This window comes from Leucoraja erinacea, chromosome 27 (assembly GCF_028641065.1).
Source record: "Leucoraja erinacea ecotype New England chromosome 27, Leri_hhj_1, whole genome shotgun sequence".
Taxonomy (NCBI): domain Eukaryota; kingdom Metazoa; phylum Chordata; class Chondrichthyes; order Rajiformes; family Rajidae; genus Leucoraja; species Leucoraja erinaceus.
The window spans coordinates 15,938,307-15,961,468 of record NC_073403.1 but is presented as its reverse complement, the minus strand read 5'-3'; the positions used below and the strand labels follow the sequence as shown (position 1 = coordinate 15,961,468).

General features: G+C 40.8%; 1 protein-coding gene across 1 annotated transcript in view; it reads left to right on the top strand.

The window, feature by feature from the left end:
• aarsd1 (alanyl-tRNA synthetase domain containing 1) overlaps nucleotides 1-23,162 on the top strand; it is a 23,705-nt gene extending 543 nt beyond the window's left edge. Inside the window, exons 2-12 of the mRNA XM_055657164.1 lie at nucleotides 3,385-3,513; nucleotides 5,986-6,145; nucleotides 7,424-7,481; nucleotides 9,264-9,420; nucleotides 14,464-14,580; nucleotides 15,347-15,477; nucleotides 16,988-17,054; nucleotides 18,312-18,403; nucleotides 20,332-20,386; nucleotides 21,534-21,628; nucleotides 22,641-23,162. Coding sequence (XP_055513139.1) covers nucleotides 3,385-3,513; nucleotides 5,986-6,145; nucleotides 7,424-7,481; nucleotides 9,264-9,420; nucleotides 14,464-14,580; nucleotides 15,347-15,477; nucleotides 16,988-17,054; nucleotides 18,312-18,403; nucleotides 20,332-20,386; nucleotides 21,534-21,628; nucleotides 22,641-22,779 — 1,200 coding nt within the window. The 3' untranslated portion in view covers nucleotides 22,780-23,162. The remainder of the gene's footprint in view (nucleotides 1-3,384; nucleotides 3,514-5,985; nucleotides 6,146-7,423; nucleotides 7,482-9,263; nucleotides 9,421-14,463; nucleotides 14,581-15,346; nucleotides 15,478-16,987; nucleotides 17,055-18,311; nucleotides 18,404-20,331; nucleotides 20,387-21,533; nucleotides 21,629-22,640) is intronic.

Here is a 23,162-nt window from a genome sequence, read left to right as displayed (position 1 = left end):
GGGAGATAGATGGGGGGAGGGGATGAGGGGGGGAGGGAGAGGGAGATGGGGGGGGAGATGATTGAGGGGGAGGGAGATGAGGGGAGGGGGGGGGGGGGAGATGAGGGGAGGGGGGGGGGGAGGGAGATGGGGGGGGAGGGAGATGAGGGGGGGGGGGGAGATTTGAGGAGGGGGGGGAGGGGGGGGGGGGGAGATGAGGGGAGGGGGAGGGAGAGGGGGATGAGGGGAGGGGGGAAGGGGGGAGGGAGATGGGGGAGGGAGATGATTGAGGGGAGGGGAGATGAGGGGGGGGGGGAGATGATTGTGGGGAGGGAGATGATTGAGGGGGGGTGGGGGGAGGGAGAGATGGTAGAAGGAGATGATTGAGGGGAGGGGAGATGGGGGGAGGGAGATGAGTGAGAAAAGATGGGGGGGAGGGAGACAGAGATAGGGAGAGAAGGGAATAGGTGGGGATGGGGGAGTGAAGGAGGATTCAGGGGAGGAGAGGGGATGGGAGTGTAGAGAATGTATTGGGGGGAGGGAAGCAGGGAGGAGGGACGATAAATACTTGGAAAGAATGGATCGAGGGGTAGGGGAGGAAAAAGGGAAATGTGTAGGGGCCGTGTTGGAACCAGCATCTACAATTATCACTCAAACTGGTTTGGCATAGTTATATATTGAAGGTGATCAATAATCCACTGAACACACATGCTAATCTCAATATGGGAGGGAATGAGATCACTTCACACCTATTACGTCACACTTTTGTGGATTAAACTTCATTTGCCAATTTCCTGCCCAATTGATACTCCCTTTGCATATTTCTACTATCAAAATATCCTTATTTGCCAGTCTATAATGTTTGCAACTCCTGTTGATTTCTTGTTTCTAATTCCCAAGAAATATACAAAAAATTTGAGTGACTGGAAAAGAAGGTTTGGGTGTAGGTCAAGAGCTGGGAGCCTGGAGCACATTGTGGCTTCGGCCCTTGGCGATGAGACTCTATTTGGGAAGAAGATACAGAATGGGAGGACATACCTTTCGAAAGAAGATGAGGAATTTCTTTAGTCAGAAGGTGGTGAATCTGTGGAATTAATTGCCACAGATGGATATGGAGGCCATGTCTTTGGGTATTTTGAAGGTGGAGTTTGACAGGTTCTTGATTAGTAAGGTTGTCAAGGGTTATGGGGAGAAGGTAAAAGAATGCAGTTCAGAGGAAATTATAGATCAGCCATGACTGAATGGCAGAGTAGACTTGATGGCATATTATGGTGGTATGGCATAATTTTACTCCTAGGACATGAATTTATGTACTTATTCTTGCAGTGGATGAGCGGTCAATAAAAATCTATTTTTAGACCAATAATACTACAAATATAAAGCAAATATATTACCATGTATAGAGAAGAAATAATTTAATGAGTGGAAGCCATTATCTAAATAGAAATGTTTGCCAGGAAGGCAAACAGAAATATCAATGCATCATATCAAAAGAGTCAACATTCCAGCACTTGGAGTCATGCTTAGTACAAAGGAGGAGGATTGGCTGTTGTTCATCCCAGCCACAGCACATCAGTGCAGGAATTTCTTAAGGCAGTGTCCCAGGCAGAGTTATCTTTGACTGCTTTAGCAATGAATAGCATTCAACTATAAGGTCAGGGGTGAAGACTTTGCTGATGATTGCACAATGTTGACGTCTATTTGCAGCGATTCACCAAATTCAGCTGTCCATGCCTGCAGGCGGGGGTTCATAAGTGGCATGTAATACTAATGGCACAGAAACGCCAGGCGAGGATCATTTTCAGCAGGGAAGAGTCTAGCCACCTAGCCTCGACATTCAATAGCATTTCTGATACAGGCGTATTAGAATGTGCTCCACTTGCTCAGTGAGTGTAGCTCCATTAGCATTCACAAAGCTTGGCACGGAGGTAGGCCCTTCAGCCCAACATGTCCATGCCGACCAAGATGCTCCACCCATTTGCCCACATTTGGTCCATTTTCCTCTAAACCTTTTCTATACACGTACCTATCCCAAGTGAATGTTGTTAAATATCATTATAGCACCGGCCTTTTTCATCGCATTGTATCATTGCATAAAGCCACCACCCTCTGAGTGAAAAGGTAGCCCCTCCGAATTCCTATTTAATCTTTCCCCTCTCATCTTAAACCTATGCCCTCTGGTTCTTGATTCCTCTACCCTGGGTAAAGACTCTGTACATTCACCCTCTCAATTCCCCTCTTGATCATCTCTATAAGATCACTCCTTAGCCTCATGCACTCCAAGGAATGAAGTCATAATTTGCTCAGTCTCTCCCTGGCAATATGCGGTACATCTTCTCTGCACATTTTCTAGCTTAACAATGTCCTGTAGCAGGGCGACCAAAACTGAACACAATACTTGCCCCAACAATGTCTTGTATAACTGTACAGAACATACCAACTTCTACACTTAATACCCTGACTGATGAAGACCAATATACTAAAACCCATCTTTACCACCCTATCTACACGTTTCAGGAAACTGTACTCATAGTTCCCTCAATACTCCCAGGGGCCTACTACCTTTCCTGAGTCATCGGTGCCGGCTCTGATTTGTTCTGAACCTTTTCATACATCTAGTTTCCCTTTCCCCTGACTCTCAGTCTGAAGAAGAATCTCGACCTGAAAGGGCACCTATTCCTTAACTCCAGATATGCCGCCTGACCCGCTGAGTTACTTCAGCATTTTGTGTCTATCTTGGGTGTAAACGAGCATCTGCAGTTATTTCCTGCATACCAAATGATGCTGAGTTACTCCACCATTGAGTGTTACGAGCACTTTATTTTACAGATATCCAGCATCTGCAACATTTTTCTTTTGTAACAGTCTTGCAATTCTGCATGCGGTTTTATTAGGCAACGTTCTGTCTACCTGTATTTTTTAAAAAGCTTTCCGTTTAATCATACTGTTTCTCAAAAAAAAGTGAACTTTTTCAGTTGTCGGATACCTATTCTTCACATGAGAAATGTGTGGGTATGGGGAAGATGTTTGAACACTCCATTTTCCCTGCAGGTTTGTAGGTTAATTGGCCTCTGTAAATAGCCCCGAGTGGACGAGAAAGTGGGATAACATAAACATTTTACAGTATGCCAAAATATTGCTCAATCATTGAAGCTCCTTATTGCTTCTCCAGCTTTTCTTACTTTCTCAACTGTATCAAATGTCTGTTGGCTGATAGTTTAATGGACTGGATGGGCGAACGTTTTTATTTCACAAATGGTGAATGAGAAGAACTTTAAACATATTTCACTTTTCAGGTTTTTGTTTGCAGATTAATCTAATTTTTACTTCATCAGTTATTGTACTGCTGTAACTTCCCAATTTCTCTTGTTCCATGTTTTGTAAACACTTTGCCTTTCATTGCAGTTTGAGACCACTGTGGTGTCGTGTACGGCAGCAGAATTGAAAACCTTATGTAATGGGAAAAAGGAAACTCTGAAAGGTTTCGACGTGATCCTGGAGGACACGGTGCTATTTCCGGAGGGAGGTGGACAGGTCAGAATGATTTGTTCCTCAAAGAGTTGCATTGTTTATGCGGATTTGATGTTACATTGATGTGAGTGAACACTCGAAAGAAACAGGTCACACAACTATATGTGATGCTTCTTTGGACATTGTATTAAATGTGTACAAGATGATTGTATTCTCGATTATCACCAAGTTCTCTGTCTAGTCATGCACCATCTTAGAAACATAGAAAATAGGTGCAGGGGTAGGCCACTCGGCCCTTCGAGCAAGCACCGACATTCAATATGATCATGACTGATCATCAAAAATCAGTACTCCGTTCCTGTTTTTTCCCCATATCCCTTGATTCCTTTATCCCTAAGAGCTAAATCTCTCTCTCTCTTGAAAACATCCAGTGAATTGGCCTCCACTGGCTTCTGTGGCAGAGAATTCCACAGATTCACAACTCTCTGGGTGAAAACGTTTTTCCTCATCTCAGTCCTAAATGGCCTACCCCTTATTCTTAAACTGTTACCCCTGCTTATGGACTCCCCCAACATTGGGAAAAAATTTCCTGCATCGAGCCTGTCCAATCCTTTACGAATTTCATATGTTTCTATAAGAAACCCTCTCATCCTTCTAAATTCCAGTCGACCCATTCTCTCATCATATGTCAGTGGGAATTAACCTGGTGAACCGTCGTAGCACTCCCTCTAAAGCAATAATGTCCTTTCTCAAATTTTATTCCAAATCTTAACTTGGAAATATAGCAGTAGCCCTTTGTTGTCATTGGTTTATGAAACTTTGTTGGCACCAGAAACATGGCGACTCTTTATCAAGTCTGCTGTATGAATTTACCAGATTGTATGCAACAACAAAGAATTTCACTGTACTTAGCTACATGTGACAATACGGTATAATTGAATTATTAAATCATGGAGCTGCCTGCTCAATAACGCTGTTGAAATAGCTGCAGAAAGATTGCTGTTATTCAACAAGTGGCCTATTATTACTTTATCAAGGGCATTTATGGATAGTTGGGGTCCAGATCTTATATATTGAAGAAAGAAAACTACAATCTCTCATGACGTGGCAAAGTGAAGTAGATTTAAATATGGCAATTTTGAGGAAGTTGGGGATTTTTTTCCCAATCCCTTTCAGTTTCTTAAACTTGTCCAGGATAATACCCCACCCTAAGTCTGAGGTACGGTCCCAACTGAAACCTCATCTGTCCATTCTCCCTAGATACTGCCTGACCCGCTTCAGTTCCTCCAGCGTTTTTTGTATTGCGCAATAAACTCAGCTCCAATATACTCATATAGCGTGGAAACTTGCCCTTCAGTACAACTGCCCACAACGTCCAGCATGTCACATCTACACTAGTCGTACCTGCCTGCATTTGGCCCATTTCCCTCTAAACCTGTCCTATCCATGTACCAGTCCAAACATTTCTTAACATTCCTTAAAGTTTCTTAAAAATATGAAATGTATTCACATATCATTCCGATATGACAATTATTGTTGAGTCAGACAATTTATTGGAATTCCAATAATTTTTTGGTTTGGGAGAAATGCAAACTCTGTTTGAAGTGTGCAGTAATCTAATGGTGCTCTAATCTATTCAAGTTTAGTGTTGTATGAATGCGCACATTCCACTTTGCAACATTATAGATTCATATTAAAATTTAATCCTGTTTATTCAACACAGGTTTTGTTTTTAAATTTATATTTTCAGTTGAGCGATGATCTTTCGATATTTGTCTGTGTCACCATACTGATCTTAACCGCAAGAGCTAAATTTGGAGATGCTGCAAGGTTCAAAGGCTAAACGCCACTTTGATATAATCCACTCAGATCAGTATATCCAGTGTTAACTAGTCGAAATATATAGTCACTGAGGTTACGGTTCACACATTTGATTTGCTCTTGAACAAGTATGAACAGATTATCTTGAACACATAACAAATGGCTGGTTTGAAACCAGTGGGTGGAAGAATTTTATTTCATTGATTATACTAAAGGCAGAGCCAGTAATGGAAATCTGGCTGCCATGAGCTAATTGAAATGTGGATAAACTGAACCAATTTTCCCCTCTGAATAATATAATGTGCACCAATCTGCAAATTAGAAATTTGCCACAGTATTAAGGACATTTAATTATGTGAATAAATTAGCTTGATTTTATATATTATTCAAAAATTAAAAATGCTTCAAGTATTAATCCTAACTACAGGTGCTGTCTGTACTGAGTTTGTACACTCTCCCTGTGAACGCGTTGGTTTTGTGGTGCTCTGGTTTCCGGCCACACTCCAAAGATGTACAGATTTGTAGGTTAATTGGCTTCTGGGAATGGTAAAGTGTGTTGGATAGTGCTAGTGTACGGGGTGATTGCTGGTCGATGCAGACTCGGTGGGCCAAAGGGCCTGTTTCCACGCAGTATCTCTGAAGTATTGGTGGAATTGAAGATAATTGAACCCAGTGAAGACATTTCTCTAAACTACTATGATCTATATCTTAAAGCCAGATGACCATGGGTTCATTAATGATATCCCTGTGTTAAGAGTGATGCGGAATGGAGCTGATGCGGTTCACTTTGTACAGTCACCCTTGGAGCCGTTGTCCAAGGTTCAGCTGAAAGTCGACTGGGAGAGGCGATTCGACCACATGCAGCAACATTCAGGTAATCGTGTTAAACCTTCTCTAATATTTTAAAGGTATTTATGTTTTTTCTGAAATAAGCCTTTACATTTTTCACTATTTATCGCAAAAACGCAAAGTGCTGCAAGATCTCAGTGAGTCAGGTAGCATCTATGGAGGGAATGTATGTGATATTTTGGGTTGGAATCCTTACCTCCAGTATCTTCACAGATGTACATTCTGTCCATTATCTCCACAGATGCTGCCTGACCCGCTGAATTCCTCCAGCACTTTGTGTTTCGCTATCATGTTAGTGTCTTGGAACGCCCACATTTCAGAATTGGCTTCTAAGGAGTCCAGTAAGGCATTGGTAGTTTAAGGGAACTCCTACTGGAGTTCTGATGTCCCACATTTCTTTTGAGGCCCATTTTCACATACTTGCCCACACTCCTCTTTATGCATACCATCTGCTTGCCTCAGGTGGAGACACAAGAGACTGCAGATGCCGTTATCTGGAGCAAAACTCTCAGCAGGCTGAGCAGCATCTGTGGAGGGAGAGGAATCGTCGGCGTTTCAGGTCGGGATCCTGCATCAGCTTCAGGGTCGATCAAAAAACAGATATCCACTTACGATTGGAAGGGTCATTGGAGAATTGGCTTGGATACAATGAAAATGTTGTTTGCATTCTATCGAGGTAAAACATAGAATAGTATAGCAGAGGAACAAGCCTTTCAGCCCACAATGTCTGTGCTGGACATGATGCCAAGACCAACTCTATAGAACATAGAACAGTACAGGTAGACACAAAATGCTGGAGTAAGTCAGCGGTGAGCACAGAAGGGAGGGTAACCCAGAAATATGAAAGAAATCATATATATGAGAGTACAACCAGGACAACACAAATACACCACTGTGAGTGCTGAAAGAAAAATACCAGAGTGCAGAATGTGGGGTTACAGCTTGTAATATCCTCATGGCAAGACCCCATTTCACCAGTCAGTCTTTAAAAGTTGGAGTTTTCCCTAACTCCAGAGGTTAGGTTAGAGTTTTCTGAAATCTTTGACACTCAAGATCAGGTGGTATTCCTGGGATTTTCAATAAATTTACAACGGGGGTCTGGGCAGGCTCTTGTCTCCAATCTTATCTTGAAGGCTTCACCCTGCAGACGTTGGGACCTATTTCCTAAATAATAATACATGACCTTTGATTACTGATCAAGTGTGACAGTTAATGTTTTATTTTAACTTGGTCACTTTTATACAGAATTAAGATTAACATATTGTAATAATGCTTGTGAATTTTTTATTGTGTTTTGTTTTAGGGCAACATTTAATTACGCCCCTAGCAGATTCGATGTTTGGATATAAAACAACCTCATGGTAAGTGCGAGCTGATAAATTGTAACTGTGCATCAAACAAACAGCTGGAAGAACTCAGTGGGTCAGGCTGCATCTATGGAGGGAATGGACTTGGGACACTCCAGTTTGAAGAAGTCCCGGAACAAAAAAACATTTCCTCCACAGATGCTGCCTGACCCACTGAGTTCCTCCAGCACTTTGTTTTTTTGCTTTTTCTTGTATCTGCAGTTTCTGTGTCTTCATTAAATTATCAATGTGTACAGAACCAATTCTGGATTACTTCTAACTTGTTTATATGGTGAACCATTTAATATACCTTTTTTTAAGATTAGCATGAAAAAACCCGTTCACCTTGCTCATCATATTAATGTGTATCAATGTGGTAAATGCTGGGTCGATGTCTGAAGCTATGATGGCCTTTATTCTGATCCCATTTGTTGTTCCCATATTTTGTGGAGCTCCCTGTTCCTTCTCCAGCTTCCCTTCCGAGCTATGTTGCTAATATTTTATCCCTCAAATGTTGTTGATATGGATCCCTTTTTAAACATACCAAGGTAATTCTGAGCTAACTCCCATTGCTCTATTGGAATGGTGGTAATTTTTCTATTCTTCGGTCTTGGTTATGAATTGTCACTCGAGTTTTACTGGTGATAATAGATAGGGAGTATTCATTAATTCACTAGGACATTCAGGACAAACTTAAGGGCCTGTCCCACTTGGGTGTTATTTGCACGTCATTTACGCGACATAATTTACGCACCACGACGCAGGATGCGCGCGTTGTGACGCGTGCATGTGGTGAGATGTGGTGACGTAGGCAGTGACGTGCGGTGAGCGTGCGCCACCCCAGGATTTTGGGATGCTCAAAATCCTCGCCCGCCACCTGCGTGACGCGCAAATAACGTCCAAGTGGGACAGGCCCTTTAGTGCATTTGAAATATGTGACTTTTTTTGCTACGGTGTGGCTGGAGTAGATAAAATAAATGGTTTAAAGGGAATCTGGATAAACCATTGAGGAAAAATGGGTAAGAAGGATATGTACAATGTCTTTCATAAAGAGGTATGGAAAGAAGATCATATTTTTATTTATTTCAAAAATAAACTTAAATCAGAATAAAAAATATATACAAAACAAAAACTGTGCAAAAACTATTCCGCCATTCTCAGTGGCTATACATACATTCATTAGCATTGTATTTGGTAGTGTTCACAGAATTATCATTATACCAGGCACCTTTGCCACCCATGTGCCCCCTGGGGTAATATCCCTTCCTCAACAGCCACCAGTGACTGGTTGGATGATATGACATGCATCTGTCTTCGCATTCTGTTTAAATCTATCAACATTTGATTGCAGTGTCAGACTTTCCTAAACCTCATTCACACCATTCATTATTTACAGACTTCAGTCGTGCCTTTTTTCAATCTTTTCTCCTGATGTAAATTACTTAATCTTTGGGGTTTTGTGTTTGTAATACCAAGAACTGAAATTGAAAGGTGTGTCTGGTCCTTTTCCCGAAAAGGAGCAAAATATTGCAAAGTAAAGCATCAGATATGAGAATGAATAAAAACATTGAAAAGTTTCTGCTTGGTGCTTTCAGGCGATCATTTGGACGATGCATTTGTTATCATAAGTTTGCATACCTTTTATTTGATACTTCTTCTTCTGTCCTGTATTAGGCTTGATTTGTTCAGTTGATATGTAATCTGTTCACAAAATCTCCAGTGATTTTGGTGAAGGCAACAAAGGTGCTTTTTTTTCCATTGCTGGAAATGGTGAGATCTGTGATCTGTGTTCTGCAGGGAGCTGGGTCGGCAGCGTGGTTACATTGAACTAGATACACCTTCTATGTCTGCCGAGCAGATCGAAGCTCTGGAGAAGGCAGTAAATGAGAAAATAAGACAGCACATTCCTGTCAATGTACGAGCCCTATCTTTGGATGATCCAGAGTTAGAACAGGTAAATGATTGAGAAAGATTTTGGTTGTCGTTGTTGCTGCTTTGCTTGCTTCCCCTGTGCCAGGTCCAGTTTACTACCTGCAATTGTGCAGGCTCTTCATTGCAATTTTGATTCCTTAGCGGCCTGCACCTCGAGGAAGTGACATTTTTCACATACTAGCCTGTCTCAGGATTGAGTATTGCCAGGCCTTTGTAAAGAGTAGGAATGCCCATATTTGTGTGCCGGTTGGGATGTTTTCACATCAGACTTTTCTCACCCTTTTATCTTGTCAAATTTCTACAAGCCAGATACGTGAATTTTTTTTAAAGAAGGAACTGCCGATGCTGGAAAATCAAAGGTAGACAAAAATGCTGGAGAAATTCAGCAGGTGAGGCAGCATCTATGGAACGAAGGAAATAGGCAACATTTCGGGCCAAAACCCTTCTTCAGACTGATGTGAGGGTGGGGGAGAAAGGAAGAGGAGGAGCCAGTGGGCTGAGGGAGAGCTGAGAAGGGGAGGAGAAAGTAAGGACTACCTAAAATTAGAGAAGTCAATGTTCATACCACTGGGGTGCAAACTGCCTAAGCGAAATATGAGGTGCTGCTCCTCCAATTTGCGGTGGTCGTCACTCTGGCCATGGATGAGGCCGAGCGGAGGTGTTAGAGCAGCTGACATTTAGAGCAGCGGATGCAATAGATGAGGTTGGAGGAGGTGCAGGTGAACCTCTGCCGCACCTGGAAAGACTGCTTGGTTCCTTGAATAGAGTCAAGGGGGGAGGTAAAGCGACAAGTGTAACATTTTTTGCGGTTGCAAGGGAAAGTGCCCGGAGAGGGGGTGGAAGGGAAAGTGCCCGGAGAGGGGTTTCACCTGCACCTCCTCCAACCTCATCTATTGCATCCGCTGCTTTAGATGTCAGCTGCTCTACATCGGTGAGACCAAGCGTAGGCTTGGAGATCGCTTCGCCGAATACCTCTGCTCGGTTCGCAATAACCAACCGGATCGCCCGGTGGCTTAGCACTTCAACTCCCCCTCCCATTCCGAATCCGACCTTTCTGTCCTTGGCCTCCTCCATGGCCAGAGTGAGGACCACCGTAAATTGGAGGAGCAGCACCTCATATTTTGCTTGGGTAGTTAGCACCCCAGCGGTATGAACATTGACTTCTCTAATTTCAGGTAGTCCTTACTTTCTCTTCCCCTTCTCAGAGCTCACTGGCTTTGCCACTTCTTTTCTTCTTCCCGCCCCTCTCCCCCCGAAATGCTGCCTATTTCCTTTGTTCCATAGATGCTGCCTCACCTGCTGCGTTTCTCCAGCATTTTTGTCTACTTTACATGAATTTTTTGTTACCTGTACTGCACTAATATTTGCTTTAACAGAAATGTAGTAATATATTAAATTAAACAAAACAGATAAAATTTGGGTGAATTGGTTTCTGTAAATTGTGCCCAGTATATACAAGAGATTTGGGCCTATGTGAGAGAAAAGGTTATAGGAAGAAAAGATGGGGAAATGGGATTGATAGGACTGTTCTGACTACTGGTGTAGACTCGATGGGCCAAATGACCTATACCATGTTGTAAGTCAGAGATGGAGTCTGTTTTTACCAGGCAATGATTTATTTTAACATTTGCATGGAAATCATCGTGGAAATACAGACTGCAACTCTCTGGAAAGTGAATGACCCTGTCAATAGGATACTCTTCTCACTGTTTCTCCGTTTGGTCACACTTACTTGACTTCCACACGTGCTCAGACTAGCAACTTGTGACTGTTATTTAATGAATCCAGAGAAATAAAACTACAATAGCTCAAATTATATTCTAAACATGTATTGGCAAACAAGCTTTATATTAAATGTGGCTTCATAGTTATTTTTAGGCGTGTATGCCCTCACTACGCCAAGCCACGTGATGTAGGGAATCACTGCCAAGTTTAATTCCGAACTTTACAAGGAGGAGAATTTTAGAAACAGGAACAGAAACCCTGGTTATTTTTCTCTTTCCTTGCCAAGTCCATCCCTGCTAGTGTTGCAGCCAAGTATTGTTCTCAATTATTGCAGTCAATTGGAACTATAATCTCCACACATTCTGGGAATTGAACCCCTGACGTTTCAGGGTACATGGTTTGGTGGAGGAACATCTGGTAGATAGTAATTGAGGGCCCTCTGTCAGTAACATGTCTCAGCTACAGAAGGTACTGACTTTGCAATGTTGTGCAAACAATGAGGTCACTGAGTTACTTCATTATTCAGGACACACTCATCTTAAGTAGCATCTGCCATTGGAATACAATGGTGTACACTAACCTAATGCTGTATGCCACTTAGAAAGTAGTATAAATTCACAATATGTTTAGAGTTGAAGTAGTTACTAAAAGGTAAATTCATTAAATCATCCAAGCAAACATGTTAGTCTCCGTGTTTATAACATGCATTTTTAAAATGCCCCTTTTAAAAGCAGTCAAATTGAATTCCATGCCGGTGCAATTTCAGGTACCATTTTAAGGTGGGGGAACCATACCTAAGAAATGGCACCACTTTAACTCCTTTTGATTGTACAACAGTTGTCACATTCCAGATTGGTTACACCTGGCAATATAAGGTACGATGCTGCACAATCACTTGCCATTTCTGGTTGTCCCACTGCATTGATTTGGTTGCTTATAAGCAGTTAACAAGTTCCGCATCAAATGTGATGAAGTTCTTCATTTCTATCTGGTTATATCTTGAAGAATGATTAGTGTAGTGTAGTAGCAACTTACTGCACTGACAATGGAATGACCAGCACGGTGACGCAGCGGCAGACTTGCTGCTTTACGTTGCCAGAGACCCGGGTTCGATCCTGACTACGCATGCTGTCAGTACGGAGTTTGCACATTCTCTCCGTGACCTGCATGGGTTTTCTCCGGGATCTCTGGTTTCCTCCCATATTCCAAAGATGTATAGGTTTGTAGGTTAATTGATGTGGTATAATAGTAAATTATCTGTAGTGTGTGTGGGATAGCGTTAGTGCGCGGAAGTCACTGGTCGGCGCGGACTCAGTGGGCAGAAGGGCCTTTTTCTGTGCTGTCTCTCTAAAACTAGAACTAAAAATTATATTACTGACCAATATTATAAAGGAGGCCATTTAGCATATATACAGCATAGTTGTGAGTGCAATTTATTTGTACACCATTCTAATTGTAGCCAAACCATTCACAGCACATGTACCTGTGTCCTTGACTTTATACACTTAGTGTGGACAGATTTATTTGTGCAGGAGAAACAGGCGTGGTCAGATTTTCCATCTTGCGATTGTATTAACTACAATATGTAAGTAGCAGTTGGAGAAATGATCAATGAATAGCCAAATAACATTGAGAATGACAAGGCAAAGGATCGCAATGTTGACAACATTTTATAAATCTTCAGTTCTTATGAAGAGGTGGATTGGAAGGAATTTCAGTTCTTGCTTTACTGAAGGAGCCTGGTGTTACCTCATTGGTGAGAGTGTTTATGGCACTGAATATGGATAATATGTCACTGGGTCAAGACTGGCAACTCACCGTTTGTTCGGTGTACTGCTGATTAAAGTCTAGACAGTGGGGAGAAGGTTATCTGGGCAATACTACATTCAAGATAGCTCCATCAGTGAAGCAAAGGGGAGATTAGATCATTTTTGTAGTGATAAATAGCTAATGGTAAAAAAAAGAACAGAAGAATAAACAAAATAATACCAGTGTAGGTAAGTAAAGCAATTCCACAGTGGGAGGTGGGATGTTACAATTCCACGAACTGTATAATAGGTCAAAGAGAAGTGAAAAGGGAATAGAAATACAGTTCTTACATTTGTGCCTCTGAGCACATTGATACAAATCAGGGGTGTACATTTAAAATAGGTACATAGAAATTTCCTCCCGCAAAATATGGGGAATCTCTGGACTTTATCCACCTTTTTATAAGAACTGAAGATTTATAAAATGTTGTCAAAATTGAGATATGTTAACTAACATTCTTTTGTATTGAAGAGGGGTAGATAGATTTTTTGAAAGATCTTTGTATTGTGGCCGATGGGTGGGTGGTGGGGAAGTGCTCTAGGGAAGATCAGCCGTGATAGTGTTGAATGGAGGGACAGGTCTGAGGGGCCAGCCGGCTTACTCTTTTGATCAAGTGCTTCTTTCACTTCCAGCAAGTTAAGTAATATGGTTATTTTTTGTTAAATGTGCAAAAAACATTTTTGGTAGAAAGGAGCTGAGTAGTTGTCATGCTTTACCTCGAAAGCTATAAGAAGATAGACACAAAATGCTGGAATAACCTGGCAGGACAGGTAACATCTCTGCAGAAAAGGAATGGGCGATGTTTCGGCTCAAGACTCTTCTTCAGACTGAGAGTCAGGGGAGAGCGAAACTCGAGATATAAGAAGACATTGGTGAAGCTACATTTGGAGTATTGCGTTTAGTTTTGGTCACCCTGATATAGGAAGGACATCATTCATTGGGTAGAGTGCAGGGAAAATTTACAAGGACGTTGCCTGGACTTGAGGGCCTTGGCTATAGAGACGGCTAGGAATTTATTCCTTGGGTGCAGGAGGCCAAGGGATGATTTTATAGAGGTGCATAAAATTGTAAGGAAAATAGATTGGGTGAATGCAGAGTCATTTACCCAGAGTAGGGGAATCAAGAACCAGAGGACATAGATTTAGGGTGAGAGGGAAAAGATTTAATAGGAACCTGAAGTGCAATTTCTCCACTTAGAGAGTGGTGGGTAAACGGAACAAGCTGCCAGAGGAAGTAGTTGGTACAATAACAACACTTAAAAGACATTTGAATAAGTACATGAATAGGAAAGGTTTGGAAGGATATGGGCCACGCACGTACAAATGGGACGAACTTAGATGGCGAATCTTGGTTGGCATAAACGAGTTGGGCTGAAGGGCCTGTTTCCTGCTCTGTCTATAAAACCTCAGAAAATCACTTTGTCCTGTAATGTCAATATGCAATGTATTAAAGATCTGCCATGTTAAATATGATCACAGAACATTTCACTATTTGCTTTAAATTATCATTGCTAATAATGTTTCCTTTGTAGGTTAGAGGTGGGGATTTACCAGATGATCATGCAGGTCCAATCCGAATTATTGACATTGTAGGAATTGATGCAGATAAGTGTTGTGGAACACACGTATCGAATCTCAGTCACCTACAGGTGAGTAAAGACTCTTCATTTGCTTTTGGTAAATAATGGAGTAAAGATTTACTTTCTTGCTTGGAGGCAGGAACGAATCCTTTAGTGTAGTTCAGGCACTTTAGAGCATTTGTACAGTGGGTAATGATGAGTAATCATTCATCACATTAAGGTGCATCGTTTTATGGCAAATGATTCCTAGCTTACTACTGTTGTCCTAAATTACCAAAAGAAAGTTGCCTGTTTCCGCGCAAGTATCTCTAAACAGCCACCATACATTCCCTATCCATTCAGTGAACAGAAGCTTTGCACTGCTTTCTTTTTTTCAGTTACATTTATTTTCCATTCATATTAATAGGTAGAAGCTATTTTACTTGTAAGCCACTTATAGCAGAACCAAGTGAATTGAACAATTTATACGTTATGTCTTTAACATGTGGTAGATATATAACAGTTTTTGTTTTGCTGGACTGAGCTGCTTATTAGGCTCCATCTTTTATTGTTGGTGACTGAATGTGACGCACTGTCTTAATGCAATTACTTATGCCTCAAACACTGTTCGTCCAGAGTTAGTGACACCTCTCTCATATGATGAAAATGTAAAGATCAGAGATTAATTTTTGTTACTCAAAAGCAAAACACTGCAGAAGTTGGAAATCTAGAAATAAAAACAGAAACCTTTGGAAATGTTTAAGGCAGCATCTGTGGGGAGTGACAGAATGAATGCGGTTGTTGCTGATCCTGGAGTTATAACCTGATTAACTGTGTGTCTTGGTTCATTATTCAGGCTATTAAACTGTTGGGGACAGAAAAAGGGAAGAAGAAAAAAATTAACTTGGTTTTCCTTGCTGGGAACAGAGTGTTAAAATATGCGGAGAAAAGTTTTACAATGGAAAAAGCATTAACATCACTTCTCAAGTAAGTGTAATGTTCTTCCCAGTAAGTCGCAATGTAACATAGCAATAATTAGTTCTGTACTGTACTGGTATTTTAGTTTTGTTTAGTTTAAAGAAACAGCACAGTAACAGGCCCTTCGGCCCACTAAGTCCACACCGACCAGCGATCCCTTGACATTAACACTGTCCTACACACAATAGGGACATTTTTTACATTTATACCAAGCTAATTAACCTACAAACCTGTACATCTTTGGAGTGTGGGAGGAAACCGAAGATCTTGGAGAAAACGGGGAGAACGTACAAACTCCATAGAGACAGCACCTGTAGCCGGGATTGAACCCTGTAAGCGCAGCAACTCTACCATTACGCCACCGTGCCTGTACCCAGGGATGTACCCATTTTAAAAAAAAAGCATCATTTGTGTAAATACAATTGAATTATAATAATTTTAACAATGAATTGTTCTGCTTTCATTTTACAGACTAAAGGACAGAACAATTTTGATTTAGTTGAGAATGAGAAAATTTATAAGAACAATCTAAAAATAGCCTGAATTGATTTGGTTTCATCTTGGTAGTTTTCCAGGAGACTGATCTAGATGTGGCTCTTTGTTGTTTACATTCTGGAAGGCAGTACATCTTTGCCAGAAGTTGTAATTGAATTACCTTTCTTGCTCATGTGTGCTGGTATCACATGGTTGTGATATGACATCAGATCACAAGTAGATTTACAGTCAAAATGTAATAACACGAAACTGCAGATGTCGGCGTACCAAAGAAAGATAAAATTCTGGAGTAACTCAAGCGGGTCAGGCAGCTTCTCTGGAGAACATGGATAGGTGACGTTTCGGGTTGGGACCATTGGGGGGTGGGGGGGGGGGGGGTGAGAAGAAAGCTGGAAAAGAGGAGAGGAAAGACAAAGCATGGCAGGTAATAGGTGAACATAGACGGAGGGTTTTTATTTTGACAGTGCGATTTGAACAAAGACCAGAGATGTAAAAATCAGGTGTGAGTCTAAAAAGATAAAGAGTTTATAAAGGGTTGTGAAGCGCAGGGTTAGTAAATTTGCGAATTATGTAGCTGGAACAAGGTTGTAGATGAGGAGGAGGGGGAAGGGCAAGGTCAGCCAGGGTTCGGTGGGGGGTGACAATACGGGGAGGATATTTGCAGTAAAACCATAAGTTTAGTTTATTGTCAGCTGTACAGTGAAAAGCTTTTTTTGTTGCAGCAGCACTCAGACAAAGCTGAGTAACTGTTGGCATTGACAGTGTGAAAGCCACCTGTCAAGAACTGTTGTAACGAGACGGACAAAACACAAGATTCGAGCACAGACATTTAGCCCACAACTCAGTAGTCTCTGAAATAGGAACTGTTCTCTGGACTGTGTTGAAAGGGAGAAACCTAATTCAGTTATTGTTAAGAAAATGTAGCGTGAATATCTTGGGTTGTTCCAAACGTGTGACGTTTATGATGGGTAAGATTTCTAATGGCAGCTTGGTTGATGCAAATTGTCTTCACCTAACTTTGCAGAAATGGACCAGAGGAGCATCTTGATGTTGTGGAGAAGCTGCAAAAATCTGTCAAATTGCTACAGAAGGTCAGGCATTTCAGTCTGATTATACATGTTTCCAAATGAGGATTTTAGTTACCACAATGTATCCTGAGAAATCTACTTTAGAAAGTACTTTAGGGGAAAGAATGTCCTTTTGAAAGCTTGTTAGTTATGATGTTGTCTCAGAAAACTATATTTTATACATTTTTGAACAGTGGAATAGTTTACATCCAGAATTTTAACATTTATAATTGAGTTTCACAATAGACAATTCTATTATGCTTACACCATATAAAATAATTGTGACTAATGCCTGTAGGAGATGTTTGAATATTAACAAAATATTGGCTAATATGGTCAGAATAATTTCCAGCTTAATCCTTGAACTTTACAACATGATAACTTAACATTTTGGTGAATTTGGTGGTAAGTGTCATCACCAAGTGGACATTCTTTGTATAATATCTGCAACATAAGGGAACTACACCTCAATTGAATGTTTTAAATTCATTCTGACAGCATCATTTAGTATCGATTGGGAAGGGAAAATAAATTATAAATTATTTTGCTTAGGGGAAAGCAGAAATATTGCCTTCTCAGATGCGTGTGAATTTTACCTCCAAACTCCGAAGTATTGCCGCTGAAAATTAGATTCCATTTGCCTCCAACGCTATTGAGTGGCATGCACTTTGAACTATTAGCTCTAATGTTTACCAGTTAGTTCCAATGTATCTACTGAATGATTATTGCATTTATGTAATCACTTCCAATTTTCTTGTCCTATTGTGAAAAACAACTTATACATTACTTATACATAACATAATATTTTTTCTTGCCACATGAACATGCTGGCAAATATATGTGGGATCTGGATACAAGGTCAATTGGATTTTAATTGATTTATTGAATGTGGGTATTGGTATCAAGACCATTTTTGGTCATCCTTAATAACCTTTGAGAGGATGTTCTTAAATCATTGCAATCCTTGTGGCGAAATATTGTAAATATTAAAATACAAGGGATTTGCTGCATTTAGACTTGAAGATCTTAAAAGTTTTGCAGCAATTCATAAATTGGTTTATTTTGATGCCCGATGTCAACTGCTTCTAAGGTCCAAGTGTGAACCTTCTGTACAAGCTTGTGTACAGGGAGAAACCCTCGTTCATATTTATGGCTGCACTGTTTATTCTGTGGCCGCCACCACAAGCTGTGCGCTGGCACATAACTGTATTTGTTTGATCAATGTTTGGAGGAATTTAGTTCTTGGGTGTAATATTCACAATGCTTTTTTTAAATCTGAAGAATAACGTGAGCTTGCTGAAGGATTTGGCTCTGTTGACAGCACAGAGCTTTAAGAGTGATCCAAACAAGGGCAAGATATTTGTTATGCATAGGTGAGTAACTGGATGTTCTACTGACATTGCTAGTAACCTCACGGGGGGTTACTTTCCTGAAAAGCAGTGGTTAATTCAAAATTGTGTGAATTAAACATATACATTTAAACAGTTATAAATTTAAACGTGTTATTATAAAAATACATTGTGTAATTTCAGTTTTGGCATTAATTAAACAAGTACGTTATTTCAAAAAATCATAAATTAATTACATCGTTATACACGAGGTGGCTGCACATATTAAATATGAATGCGTTTTGTCGAAAGCTCTACATTATTTAATTGAAAACAATGACAGATTAGTAAGTATAAATGTTGCCAAGTTCCCCTCATTAATTCTTCCAATGGCTAGACAGATCATGCAGAACGGCAAGAGCAGCAGTCAGCAGCTACACCACCAGCTACAGATTCCTCTCCAAGTTGTGCCCTAATCTGATCAGTAGATATAATGCCTTCCCTTCATTGTTGGTGTAATCACCATTAGAATGCCACATCTCACAGTACAGTGGTACCTCTTCATACACACTGCAGTGGCAGGCGCTTTGCAGATGTTGGAAACATGTCTATGAGCTGGATGATCAAACCAATGTTGTCTGGTGCCGACTGCAAATCCGAACTTGGGGGGAAGAGGAGAGAAATCTGGCGTCTGAACGTGGTTGAAAAGAATGGAGCCTGCAAGGTGGTTGTAGAGATGGTGGAATGTTCAGCACTTGGCTGGCTGATTGACTAGACCAGGCAGAACAGTGAGGCAGACCTACACTGCAGACCTATTAACAAAAAAAAACATACTCGCTGTTTCCTTTTTGTAAATTCTTCTGTTTCCAGCCTTGCATTCCCTCTTCTTTCAGGAACGTTTTGTGAAAGGTTGAAGACCCATAATCCAAGTGTTCAATGCCAACATTATGAATTAGGGACACTGAAACATTGAACAAGTGAAGAAAAGTTCATTCTAGGTGTCTGACAGATGGCCTACATCTGGAACGTTTAGTGTAGATCCACGCATTGGGGATTGAAACTATTTAAATTGGTTATTACTATGGAATTGTAGATTTAAAATCTGAACACGGAGCTTCACTGCGTGATTATGCGGTAATAATCGGCAGACTCTGAGTGTAATGTAAAACACATTCTGTTAAAGGTTTCCTTAATAAGATCTCTTCCCTTTTTAAAATTTTATTTTGCTCTGATTTAAGTTAATGATTGTTCAGTTCAATGTGTGTGAATTGTCAAAAACACCACTTCCGTATCATAAACCACCCCTCACCCCAAGTGCTGCAATGAATTAATTGCCTCATTTAAGTTGCAAAAGGAGATCTTCCCCCTCCAAAGCGTATCTAGCAAAACCATGATCCGTTTGCACAACTAATGGCCTTCCTTCGGGATGGATGAAGATGTTGGGGTTAAAATGGAAGTGCTGTTCTCAGATTGTTCAGGAGCATCTTATTTGTGAAGTATTGCTATCGCCAGACTTCAGGATAACTCCAAAACACTTTCCAGCCATTGCAGTTCCTTCTCAAGCTGTTGTAATGTAACCTGTACTGCTAGCCACTCTGAACACTCAAATTCATACGAATGTGGAGGAAGGAACTGCAGATGCTGGTTACACCAAAGTTAGACACAAAGTGCTGGAGTAACTCAGCAGGACAGGCAGCATCTCTGGAGAGAAGGAATGGGTGATGTTTCGTGTCGAGACACTTCTCCAGTCTGAAGAAGGGTCTCGACCCAAAATGTCGCCCACTCCTTCTTTCCAGAGATGCTGCCTGTCTCACTGAGTTATTCAAATTCATACTACAGGAATGTTTGATAAATCCTACTTGGCCAACAGGTACTGTGTCGAGAACAGTCCATAATTGTACATTTCCATTGTTTGCACTCCATATTATCCTTTATTAGTTGGTTCTTTTGAAACTAATTTTGCCTTATTTCAGGAAGGAAGGGGACAATGATTTTATGAACATTATAGCAAATGAAATTAGCACTGAGGTAAGACCAAGATCCTCACTAAAGTAGTCTAAAATGGAAATTATGAAATTCTTTCACTGTTTGTTCTCAACCTTTGTCTTGATTTTGCCCCTTTCATTTTTTATGTCTGTTCAAACCCTCTTCTATTACTTATATTATTCTACAGTTATTCTCTGCATAGCTGCATGGGTCAGTGAACCAGCTATTCCAAAACAAAGTGCTGGAGGAACTCAGCGTGCCAAGCAGCATCTGTGGAGGGGATTGGGCAAACGACCTTTCGGTTCGGGACGCCTTCTTGTTGAAGTAGGACCCCGATCCAAAACGTCATCTATCCATTCTCTTCACAGATGCTGCCTGACCCACTGAGTTACTCTAGCAAGTTGTTTTTTACTCAAGATCGCACAATCTGCAGTCTCTTGTGCCTGCTGTTGAAACAGTCCTCCTAGATCATGTGAGATGGTGATCTCCAAGTTCCCATTTGACAGGACATAAGTCTCTTCTATTGGTGGAAAGGTTTAAAAGTAAATTGAGTTTGGCAGTTCCAATAAACTTACTATTTCACAGTTCTTGTCACAGAACTCCAAACTTTAATTGTTCCGGTCCTGATTCATATGACATATGAAACACTCTTGACTCTTGTACACCAGTGTTAAATCAGTGAGATTACTCTGAATTGGGGAGTAGAAACATGTCACACTATTGTAACTCTTAACCAGATCAAATCAAAACGAGAGACTCAAAGTACTGCAAGTGGGCAAAGGTTTGAGTCAAACACCATGAGCTGGAGGAACTCAGCAGGCTAGGCAGCACCTGTGGAGGGAGCAGACAGACAGCACTTTGGTCCTTTCACCCAACTCAAAAATAAGTTATTCACTCTGAAGAAGAGTCTGGACCCAAAACACAATTTGTCCATTTCCTTCACGGAGGCTGTCTGACGCACTAAGTTACTCCAGCACTTTGTGTGTTGAAAGCAAATAGGGTTGTTCGACCAAACAAATTAATTTTTTCATATAATCTGCTCTCCTAAATCTGAGAAGTAAACAGATGCCAAATCCAAAAGCAGAACATTATTTTGTTGCTCAGTGTACAAAAGAGAACACTTTTTAAGTAGTCCGCAAGATCTTAAACACTTGAAAGATGACTGCTGTTTATTGAATTTTATCTTCAGGTCGTGCTGCTGTTCCTAACAGTTGGAGATGAAAAAGGAGCAGGATTATTCCTGTTAGCAGGTCAAGTGGATGCTGTTGAAGCATTAGGGCCAAAGTAAGACATTATTGTCGGATTTCTTTGTGTTGAGTTAACTTGGAAAATGGCTACTTTAAACATTGCAGACTGTTTACGCTGCACTTTGCTCATTTATCAAATGATGCCAAAAATGTCTCATCACCTAATTTTGTAGAAGAAAGAACATTCTGTAACTGGGTAGTGCAACTATGGGCATTTTGGTAGCTGCACCAGTCTTTCCCAATACTCAATTAATTAAACCTTTCTGATCTTTTCTGGGCATGAAAGGCAGTCGTATGATAACAGCAATATTTTCTTCTATAGAAATATTTTTTTAATTACTCCTTAAATTCTTCTGTGGAAATATCACGGGTCTGTTAAATTTAGTCGTTTTTATCCTTTTGACTAAAGAAGGTGGGAGTTAGCAAGAAGCAAAGGAATAGGAGACAACTAACAAGATGGCAGAATTGTTATTTCTAAATAACCTTACAAACCTTACCTTACGAAAGGTATGAAAGACTCCGATGCATATGGGGCAAATGGGACTAACTAAGTTGGGCATTTTGGTTGGACTGAAGGGCCTGTTTCTGAACTGTCACAATCCAGTTTAAACCCCATGTTTCAATACCGCACAAAATTGTCAAATAATGATTAGAAGTATGGTTGAAGCCTGTCAGCTTCCCTTTGCATTGCCTAGCAGAGTCACTTCTCCTTTTAAGGAATGGAAAATTGAAACTGATACTTCATTCCTGTAAATTATTAAGATTCGGCTGTGGGGTGAGGAGGTGGGGGAGGCTGGAGTTTCTATCTCCATTAGGTTAAGAGTTAAGAGGGAGAGAATGAAATGGAGAAAAGGTGGGGAAAGATTATCAACACAAACTATATCTATCATACACTGTCCTTCCTGTAGTGAACACAGAGTTGTGAGACACTTTGTATATTTTGGGAATGTACTTATTAGAAAAGAGCATGATTTCAAGGAACTTGCCAGGAGTGAGTCATTTGCTGGCTGATTAGTTAATAGGTGCTTTGGTTTGTTTTTCAAATGTAGAGTTGCTGAAACCCTTGATGGAAAAGGTGCTGGAAAACAGGGTCGTTATCAGGGGAAAGCAAACAAGATGAGCAAACGGCCAAAAGTGGAAGCCCTCCTGCAGCAATACGTGTGCAAGCCGGACACACAAGAGGAGTGAATTTACACACTCGGCATTGATGTAAATTTAAATGTAGGGCGTTTTAAGCTTATTTAAAAATGTCCTTTTCTAATCATATATATATATTTATATATATGTACACAGTCCTACAGTGTGATTCTTCTCGCAGCCAAGCTTGTAAATTTGATGTCAGTACCAAATTGGCTCTGGCGGCAAGTGAGGTTACCTTGGGACAGTGCTGTTCTCCCATCTGGCCCTGGACTTAGGCCGTGTTTACACTGTAACTACCGGTCAATGAGGCGTGAACCTGCCTTTGCACCAGAAATATAATGTATCTGCAATCACTCCATTTGCTACTGAACAAAAGCTTTTAATCTTGACTTCTGGTGCAGTAAATAAAATGTTTCTTACACATGGTGAAA